Source organism: Empidonax traillii, unplaced genomic scaffold (assembly GCF_003031625.1).
Source record: "Empidonax traillii isolate 1590-97213 ecotype Southwest subspecies unplaced genomic scaffold, ASM303162v1 scaffold749:size472940, whole genome shotgun sequence".
In the NCBI taxonomy this organism is placed as follows: domain Eukaryota; kingdom Metazoa; phylum Chordata; class Aves; order Passeriformes; family Tyrannidae; genus Empidonax; species Empidonax traillii.
In genome coordinates this window covers 294,289-303,911 of record NW_020955942.1, presented here as the reverse complement: position 1 = coordinate 303,911, position 9,623 = coordinate 294,289, and the positions used below count along the sequence as shown (strand labels likewise).

The 9,623-nt window shown below is 56.4% G+C and overlaps 1 protein-coding gene across 1 annotated transcript; it reads right to left on the bottom strand.

The window, feature by feature from the left end:
• Positions 1 to 47: 47 nt before the first annotated feature.
• Positions 48 to 7,817, bottom strand: OTX2 (orthodenticle homeobox 2). Its single transcript, XM_027900795.1, has 5 exons — positions 7,707 to 7,817; positions 7,422 to 7,512; positions 3,576 to 3,793; positions 3,018 to 3,169; positions 48 to 1,650 (listed from the first exon to the last, which is right to left on the bottom strand). Exons 3-5 carry the CDS (start codon positions 3,670 to 3,672, stop codon positions 1,030 to 1,032), a joined length of 870 nt encoding a protein of 289 aa, XP_027756596.1. The 5' UTR covers positions 3,673 to 3,793; positions 7,422 to 7,512; positions 7,707 to 7,817; the 3' UTR covers positions 48 to 1,029.
• Between the last annotated feature and the right edge of the window lie 1,806 nt (positions 7,818 to 9,623).

The following is a 9,623-nucleotide window of genomic DNA, read 5'->3' as shown; positions in this document are numbered from 1 at the left end:
TTTTTTTTTTTTTTTTTTTTTTTTTTTTTTTTTTTTTTTTTTAATATTTTTTTAAATATATATTTTTAATTATTTTTTTTTAAAAGATGATAATAGGTAACTCAGTTGCTCTGAATTTTCACTTATAATTATAACCTATTTAAATCACAGCAGAACTCCCGCTGGTGCAGAGTTCATAGTTGCATACAATACAGGAGATCACAGTTTTGAAGTCTAGCACAGATTAAAAACCACAGATGTACCATTTATATAAGACACACACTGATTGTCTCTTAAAAACTACATATTGACTCCTTATGAACATTATCTTTTTTTTTTTTCTTAATCTTTAAATAAAGTAGTGCAGCTAGGACAATCAGTCACACAACCCACACAGCCCTGAACCAAGTTCTCCGGGTGCCAACTTGAGCAAGTTGGGCATGAAACAGTTGGATGAGCAAGAGGGAGAGAGAAAGAAAGAGGGAGGGAGAAAAAGAGGGAGAAAAAGAGAGATGTTGTCCATTCCGAATAGTTTAACCGAGGGTTGGCTAACACATTGGAAACCTCTGGGTGAAGGAACATCTTTCCACGCACACACAAAAAAAAAAGAAATAAAAACCTAGACTCTTTTTTTTTTTTCTTTTTTTTTTTTTTTTTTTTTTTTTTTTTTTTTTTAAAACTGGCCCGTAGGTGGGACGATCTCCCAACCTCTTCCAAACAAAGAAACCCAACAATTGCCTAAAACTAGAAAGAACACAGATGGGTCTGTCTGGTTTCTGCTCACTAGATGATCTGTCCGTTTAAGGCCTTCCTCCTCCGTTTTTCCTCTTTTATTTATTCCTTTTCCAGAGCGTCTGAGCAGGAGATGAGTCCGAACGGGATCACACCAACACTGTCCCCCTCTTGTTGCTGTCGGATTTTTTTTGTTCGTTTGTTTGTCCGTGGAGTTATTTTTCTCTTTAATTTAACCAAGACCTGACTAAAACTGGGGCACGTTCAGCCCAGCCTGTTCGTTCTCGTCGCGATTTCTCTCGGTATCACAAAGGTTCTTCACAAAACCTGGAACTTCCATGACGATGTCTGGTCCTTATAATCCAAGCAGTCAGCATTGAAGTTTAACTTCCAGGAGGCGGTTTGGTCTTTATAATCCAAGCAATCGGTGGTGGAGTTAAAGCCCAAACTGGAGGCTCCATAGCCCTGGGTGGAGAGGGAGGCTGGAGACTGGTTGAGGTGGCTGGTGACCGCGTTGGCGCCCATGGGACTCAGGGTGGCCCCCGGCCCAGGGAGCTGGTGGTGCATAGGGGTCAAGTAAGATCCACAGTCCATCCCTCCGAAATAGGAGGTCGATCCAGCGTATCCTTGGCTGTAGCCTGATGCCTGGGTGTAGGTCATAGGATAGGATCTCTGCATGCAGGAGGAAGAGGTGGACAGGGGGTCTGAGAGCGGGGAGATGGACGCCGGGCTCCAGATGGACACGGGGGCGCTGCTGCTGGAAATGGTGGGGACCGAGGTGCTGGAGGGGGGAGTGAACTGCCCACTGGTCCCGCTCTCCGAGCTCACTTCCCGGGCCGGTGAATTCTTCTTCTTAGCTGGCCGGACCTTGTTCTGGCCCCCGTTCTGCTGCTGCTGCTGCTGCTGCCGGCACTTGGCTCGGCGGTTCTTAAACCACACCTTGAGGCACAGACACGAGGGAGGGAGAGAGAAAAAGGCCGGTGTTAGGGATGCACAGGCAAAGCCAAGGGTGGAAAGAGATGGTGGCAGGGAGAACTCGCCGGGGGAGAGGGACCTAAAAGTGCTCCCCAGCAATGGAGGGTTGCAGGCTGCTGCAAAGGAAAGCTCCGGGGCTCCCCCTCCCTGAGATCATTAGCAGTAATAACAAGAGGAAATCGCAAATCAAACTCCTTAATAAGGTCACATTTTTTTTTAGGGGGGAGGGGGCAGCATTCCCTCTTTGCTGTTTGCCAGCCGGGGACCCCCAGGAATCGCCATTGAAGGCCTATTGAAGTCGAGCCCTTAATTAGAAACAATAGAACATCAGAAAGGGAGAGAACAATTAGGGAAACAGAGGTAGGGGTTGGGGAGGGGGGTAAAGATGTCTCATTTACCCTCCAAACAGGCTCTCTGTTCTCACCCCCTCCGCCAGAGTCGGTCCCTCAGCCCATCTCACCTTCTCTTAGCAAGGGACTAAGGGGGTTGTCTCTGGGGAGGTTTTGAGGGGAGAAGGATGGGGTTTGACATGGGGGGATCCTGATCCCAGGCCGCCACACTCCACGGGGACAGGGCACCACGCAGCCTCGGGAAGCATCTCAAGGAGGCAAGTGAGAGGGATGGCTTTGGAGATGCCCTGCCCCTGCTACTGGGGTGTTCTAGATCCCTGATGGGGACAGGACCCTCTTGCCTTGCCAGCAGCACCTCCAAAACGCTGCCTGGATGGGGCCCCTGCAGGCTGCTTGCAGGGGAGGCACAGCCCAGCCCCGGGAGAGGGATCCACCAAGGCAGCCCCTCTCTTATCAAAGTCCTTTCAAAGGGGGAGGAAGCCCCAGTCTGTACTGGTGGGAGCAGGGATCCAGCTGCTGGATATGAGGGGATCCCTGGGGAAGGGAGAGATCCTTTACGGCTTCCACAGGGCTCACAAAATGCCCGCAAGACAGGCTGGGATTTGGCATCCGGGACAAGGCTTGGTATAGAGTTTGAGAGTGCTGGGGAATCCTCAGAGAGGCTGAGGGGGCTGGGAAGGAGAGTGGAGGGCTCAGGAGCTGGGATCTGGGATTTACACAACACCCCCACAGCGCACAGGGGGAATGGGGGGGACACACTCCAGCCCTGGGGATACAAACCACCACTCCATCCCGCCCTGCACCCCCACCCACCTCTGAGCCTCCTTCATCCCACAGGCGCTTGATTTGGCTCCAGGACTGACCCCATCCCCCGAACCAGCCCCCTCATCCCCCTCCCAGCCACAAGGCAGTCCAAACCCTTCCCGCCGGCACAGAGTACCGGGGTCAGGCAGGGCTCTCCGGGGCCACCCCGCTTCCTACCTGCACTCTGGACTCGGGCAGGTTGATTTTCAGGGCCACCTCCTCCCGCATGAAGATGTCGGGGTAGCGGGTCTTGGCGAAAAGAGCCTCCAGCACATCCAGCTGCGCCCGGGTGAAGGTCGTGCGCTCCCGCCGCTGCTTTCGGGGGGTGGCTGCGAACGGAGCCAGAGGCCCTGGCTGTCAGTCAGCGGCCCCTCAGACCCCTGGGTCCCCTCCAGCCCCCTCCCCAGGGGGGTACCCACATTCCCTCCCCTCTGCCGGGATATCTGCGCCCCGGTATCAGCCGCCGCCGTGCCGCTGCATCCCAGCTCCCCAGCTCCCCTGGATGGGGGTTTGGAGCATCTGTCGCCCACCTCCAGCAAGAGGGTCTCCTCTCTTTGCAGCCCCTTTCCCGGATAAAAAGTTGGGGTTGAGGAAGAAGGCAGGCAGAGGGACCCCACACCCTCACCCACCCAAGCCAGCGTGATCCCGGGACATGTCGTGCCTCCGAAATCCCAGCGGCTTCTCCTCCGTGGGGCAAAAAGAGGGAGGGAAAGAGGGAAGAAAAACGTGGCTTACCGGGATAACCGACGGACGGATGCAACAAATCCATGCCCGAGGTTGTGAGACTCAGGCCATTGACTGCATAAGGTGGTTGCTTAAGATAAGACATCATGCTAAAGTTGTGGTGGGGAGGAGAGTTGGCCGAAATCCGGGCGAGGGGGAGCCGGCCGAGCGCCCTGCCTGCCCCGGGCGGTGCCTGGGGGAGCCGTCGGGCGGGGGGGGCCGCCAGGTGCCTGCGCAGGAGGGAGAGGAGGCAGGAATGGAGGGATGAAGGGGGAGCCAGGCCAGATCGCTGCCCCCCCCCCCCCCCCCCCCCCCCCCCCCCCCCCCCCCCCCCCCCCCCCCCCCCCCCCCCCCCCCCCCCCCCCCCCCCCCCCCCCCCCCCCCCCCCCCCCCCCTTTATCCCCGCCGCCTTCCCCCCCCCCGTCAATCCTCCCGCTCGGAAAGCCGGACCCCAGCCAGATTTGGGAGAGCTGGGAGAGACTGACTAGATAAACGCATCTCTCCCCAAAAAGGGAGAAGAGGGGAGGGGGCACATCCCAGCCAGTAATTACTACCCGAACAAAACCCCCCCATGCCTTCAACTGCCCGCATTGTACGGCAGCCGGGGGCATTTGCATAGGATTCCCGGCCGGGCACCGGCTAATTGTCTCAAGCAAAACTTGATTGGGGCCATTGGCAGACACAAAGAACCCCTCGGCTAAATAAATAATGCAGATAACAAAGCCCAAGGGTGAGAAACAAAGAAACAATTCAAGAAACCTATCTCTCCACTAGTCTCTTGCAAGGACTTTAATTATCCCAGGTTTGGGCAACATTCAAACCTTCCCCCCCAGCTCCCCCTTTTCCCCTTCCCCCCGACGTTGCTGCATTTCAGAGCTCAAATGCCCGCTCGGGCAGAGCCAAACTTTTTTGCTCTCCCGCCATCAGTCCACGTCTGCAGTAATTTCCACCGGCCATTTGCACCTAATTAGTACTCCGGGTAATTAGATTTGGAGGCAAGTAACAGATTTATTAGGCTTTCAAGAAACTCTTGATGACGGAGCTGAAGCTAAACAAACACCTCGGTGGTGAGCGGCCCTGGGACGGCCCCGGCGGGCGAGCGGCTCCCCCGGTTCCTGCTCCAGCTTTCCCGGTCCCCGCTCGGGCTCTCCCGTTTCCCGCTCGCTGCCCCGACGGGGCCGGGCTCTCTGCAGCGGGGGGCGAGGGGAGACCCAACCACACACTCCGCCAAAAATGGCCGACAAGGGTCCAGCCCGGCGGTCCTAAAAGGGTTAAGACTGTTTGCCCCGTGGAAAAGATTCTTTAGAATCTTTTTACGGCGAAATCTCGCCCTCCTTTCCTTTCCCCAGCGGCCGTCGGGGAAACGAACTCCAGCAGAACTTTCTTCCCCGAACACCCCAAAAACTCCGTGTTTCGGCTGAGCCGCCGCCCCGGGAGGGCGAAGCGCTGCCCGAGGGGGCTCCTGCGGGACCCCCAGGACCGGGTGCACCCCCCGCCCGCGCCGTCGGTGCTGCTTTATCCGCGGTGCGGAGTTTCCCCTTTTCCCCTCGGGGCTGCGCTTTGCCCCGCACAAACGCGCTGCGCGGCGGATCCAAGGCGGGGTGCGCAGGGTCGGGCCCCCCGGAGGAGGCCGAACAGGGACGATTATACCGAGGGGGAGCCCCGCTCGCAGCTTCGGCCGCCGGTTCGTTCACCCCGCGAGATGAGCGGGAGAACCCAAAGGGGGTTGCCGCCCGCTTAAAAACGGGCTAACAAAAATTAAGGGGGAAAAAAAAAAAAAAAGAAAACAAGAAAAAAGTAAAAAAATTAAAAAAGGACAAAAAAAGCGCCAACACCTCCTCCAAAAAAAGAGGCAAGCCCAAAGCTCCGCTCGGTTAAACTCGGCGGCATCCCGCCGAGGCGCCAGCCCGGCGCGGCCGCCCGCGGAGCCCCTCGGCCGCGGCCGCGCATCCCGGGGCCGCCCCGCAGCCCGCGGAGCAACGGCTCCGCTCCGCAATCTGTCACCTTTCCCCCTCCTCCTCCCCCCCTCCCCGCTCCGCATAGATCCCGGCTACCAGTTGCTCTGCCCTCGCTCAATAATAATTACCCCGTCCGAGAATTAATTATAATAAATGTTTTCTTGATAAACTAACGAGATAATCCGGGCGGCACACGCTCCCTAATTACGGGCCACCGGCCCCGGCTCCGCTGCTCGCCCCGGTGATTAATGCGGGGCAGCGATCCGCGCCCGGGCGCGCAGCCTGCGCCCCTGCCCTCGGCAGCGCTGCGAGGGGACGCGGGGGCCTGCGGGGCTCGGCCGGGGCGCGGAGCAGCGCGGAGGGGCTCCCGCGGAGGGGAAGGGTGAAGGAGCCAAGGTAGAAAAGGGAATTTGTTGCCTTTTGTTTTGCAGACGAGAGCCGCGTTTCCCTGCCCGCCCCGCGCTCTCCAACGAATTTCTGACATTTTTTAAAATTCAATTTTTTTTTTTTTAAACTCTAATTTCCACCCCCCCCCCTCCTCGGACGGATGGTTCGGGGTGATATTTCCCAACACGGGGATTTTCTCCCGAGGCGAAGGCGGTGGGGATGGACCCGTCACCGGCTGTGCTGAGAGGCCCCCAGCGCTTCGCCCTCCGAACCTCCGCGCTGCTCCGCGGCCGCGGCCCCTCTCGGGGACCAGGAGCGGAGGAACCGAGCTCGGCGGGCAGCCACCTCCGCCGCGAGGCCGTCTGACCCGTCTCTGCCTCCCAGCAGCACCCGGTCGCATTTTTTAACTGCTTCTCCCCCTGCTTTTGATTTTTTTTTTTTTTTTTTAACTATAGTTGCACCTTTTCTAAATAAATAAATAATAAACCTCAACTTCTCTGAGCAGCCGAAATCGAAATAAACCTTGGCAGGGAAAGAGGTTTTTAGTTCTAAAGAAACTTGTGCCGGTGCACAACCACTTTTCCCGACTTTCTCTTTGTCAGCGCGGTGAGATTCAGAGAGAGGCCGGGGCGCGTTATTCCCGGCCAGTGTCTTTGGGAAGCGCTTTCCCACGGCATCAAAAAAATTAAAATAAAATAAGAGAAGGGAGGTGGAAACAAGCTCCAGCCCCTCTCCGACCTGGATACCGTTCTCTCCATCCATTTCGCCCACACCGAGTCGTGAAGCTTCGGCCCCAAATGCCTTGAAGATTTCTCTCCCTGCAATTTCCAGCCCGGTTCTCCCGGGCCGCGAGTGCTCGGAAACACCTTCACAAAATTACTTTGCTGAGTCTGCACACCGCGAGGAAGAGGAGGAGGAGGGTGAAGGGAGTCTCAGGTAGGAGCCCCTTCTCAGAGGGGAGAAATTTCACCCCGGTTATTCCTGATTTTAAAAGTCCGGCTTGAGGTTCAGGAAATAACTACAGGCCAGAGGAATAGGCCGAGAGGGGGAAAAAATTTAAAAAAAATCATGTACCCAACGAAATCGCGGTGAAGCCGAGGAAAGAGCGGCTCCGCGCCCGACCCTCGCCCGCCCACGGGAGACAGCCCGGCCGCGGCCGCGGGGGGCGAGGGCGGCGGCGGGGAGAGCCCCCGGCTCTCCGGCTTTGGCCTTTCGCCCTCTCCTCCAGCAGCTCCCGGTCCCCGCCGAGGACCGACCCGGGGCCGCCGGTTGTCTCCGACCCGAGGCCACCACAGCCCCGGCCCGGCCCGGCCTCTCCCGGGCAGCGCCGCATCTCCCGCGGGGACCCGCCTGCTCCCCGCTACCCGCACGGCGCGCCCCCGCCGCACACAGCGTGTTTAATAATAATAATAAATTTAAAAAAATAAATATGGTTTTAATTCCCCCTTTCCCTGCGTTCCTGCCCGCCCGGCGATGCCCCCAAGGAAGGATGGAGCCGGCGGGTCGGACTTACCTGCGAGCCTCGCCGGAGCCGCGGGCAGGGCTGGGGGGCGAAGGGGGAAACCTGCTCCCGGATCCTCGCCAAATTCAGGGCTCGGGCTGAGCTGGGAGAGAAAGCACAAAGCGGGAGGTTAGAGAGCTCGCCGCATGCACATGCCCACGACATCGGGGGAAAGGGGGGGGTGGAGGGGGGGGAGAAAAAATGTTTGAAAAAGGAGAATAAATAGGGGGAAAAAAGGGGAGGGGACGGTGCAGGAAAGGGATGTAGGGATGCTCGGGGTCTGGGCTCGGTACATACAGAGCTGGTCGGTGCTGGAGCTGGTCAAAGTGATTTTATTTTTAATAATAGTGGCAGGGTGCGTTGGAGCTGAAGGTCTCTACCTCTCTCGGGGAGCTTTGCTGAGAAAGCGCCTCTCTGGCAACTTTTTGACGCAAACTCTCCAACCAATGGCAGGGAGAGAGTGATTGACACATCTAAGCCAGGGGGAAAATAATAAAAACACACACAGGGGGAGGAAAAAACAGGCCGCTGCTGTACCGGGGGGACAATCCAGAGAGAAATAACAGCCACCGAAATGACACCAGAATATACATTAAAAGAACCTGCTCGGTTTAAAAATATACATTATGGAGTGGAGCGGATGAAGTCATTGTACAAATTAATGTGATGGACAGCAGAGATGGAATTAGCGTATTGCCCGGGGAAGGAGAGGAAAGGGGGGGGCCAGCAAAAAGCCGGGGGGTGGTTGTAATAATAACAACAAAAGATATTAAAATATATAAGTAAATATTTGTGAAGGGGGGACACGGAGCCTGCCAGGAGCCCTTGGCTGAGCAGGACGAAGCTGAGTGAGAGGAAACCCGAGGGTGCAAAGGGGAGAATCCCTCTCGGCACAGAACGGGGTGCCAGGGTGCCCCCAGTCCCACGGATCGGCTGCACCCCAGTTCCACCTCCCACGGGCCAAGTGTCCCCTGGAAGGAGGGAAATTGAGTCACCGGGGAGAGGACATAAGTGCGTTTTAAATTGTATTTTTAGACATCTATATAATGATGGTGTAGAACGGGACTTAGCGGTGCTGCCTGGATTTTGCGAATAGGGATATGCACACGTTTTAATCGAAATAAACTGGGAGCAGTGAAGGGGTGAGGGTGAGGAGGGCCTGGGGGGTTCCCACCGCCGGGGAGATGCCGGCCGGGCACACCGAGCACTGTGATGTTCCCCTCGCACCCCCCGTCCCCACTCAACTTCTCCCGGCTCAAAAAACCCCGAAAATAAAGCTCTGGCAAAAGGCAGGAGGATGGAGGCGGCCGAGGTTGGAGGGAGGGAGCGCTCACACACTTTCCTCACTTGTGACAATGGGGGGAAAAAACTGCAGCGGCTCGATCATTTTAACGGGGTGACCTATGTTAATGAAGTTATAGCAATTAATTCGCCTCTTTGTGGCTTTCTCCGAGCCTGGCTGCGTGCGATCCAACGTGGTTGTCCTTGGACTTTAGCGCTGGCGGTGCAGCCCGGCTTGGCGGTTTGCAGGAGCAGGTTTGGGATGCTCGGGGCTGGGCTGGGCTGGGTGGTGTGGGTTGGTTTTGGGTTGGTGTTTTTTTTTTTTTTTTTTTTTTTTTTTTTTTTTCCCTTTCCTCCCAGAAGGGAGGAGGAAGGAGGCGGTAGAAGGGAAGGAGGGAGGGGAGAGGAGGGGAAATTAAACAAATAAACAAACAAACAAACAAAATACCCCCTCGCCCAGAACGGCCGCAGCGCTGCTCGCCGGAGCCGCTCTCACTTTGGCCGTTGGGTTGTATGTTTTTTTTTTTTTTTTTCCTTTTCTGAGGCGACTTCGTGGAAAGTTGGTACCCGGGGTACCCCTGGTTGGTACCCCCCGGCCCCCCGGGACTCCCGACCCCTACCCTTCTTGGAGCTTTGTTTTGATTTATTTTTCCCTTCCAGACCCACGAGACTTTTGGAGGGACTTTTCTATGGTTTTGTTTGTTTAGCTGAGCTTTTTTATTTTATTTTGGGGGGGTGGGCAGGGGGGTTGTAGAGAGGGGCGGCTGCAGCCCCCATCTTTCTGCAGCATCCCCCGCCCTCTCTCAACCCTTGCCCAGAGATCCGCGCCGGACAAATCCTTCCCTCACCTCCCCGCATGTCGGCACGGCCACGCCACCCCTCAGCCTCTCCTTTAGCAGAGCACCAGGAATAAATATCCCGATTGAACCCTTC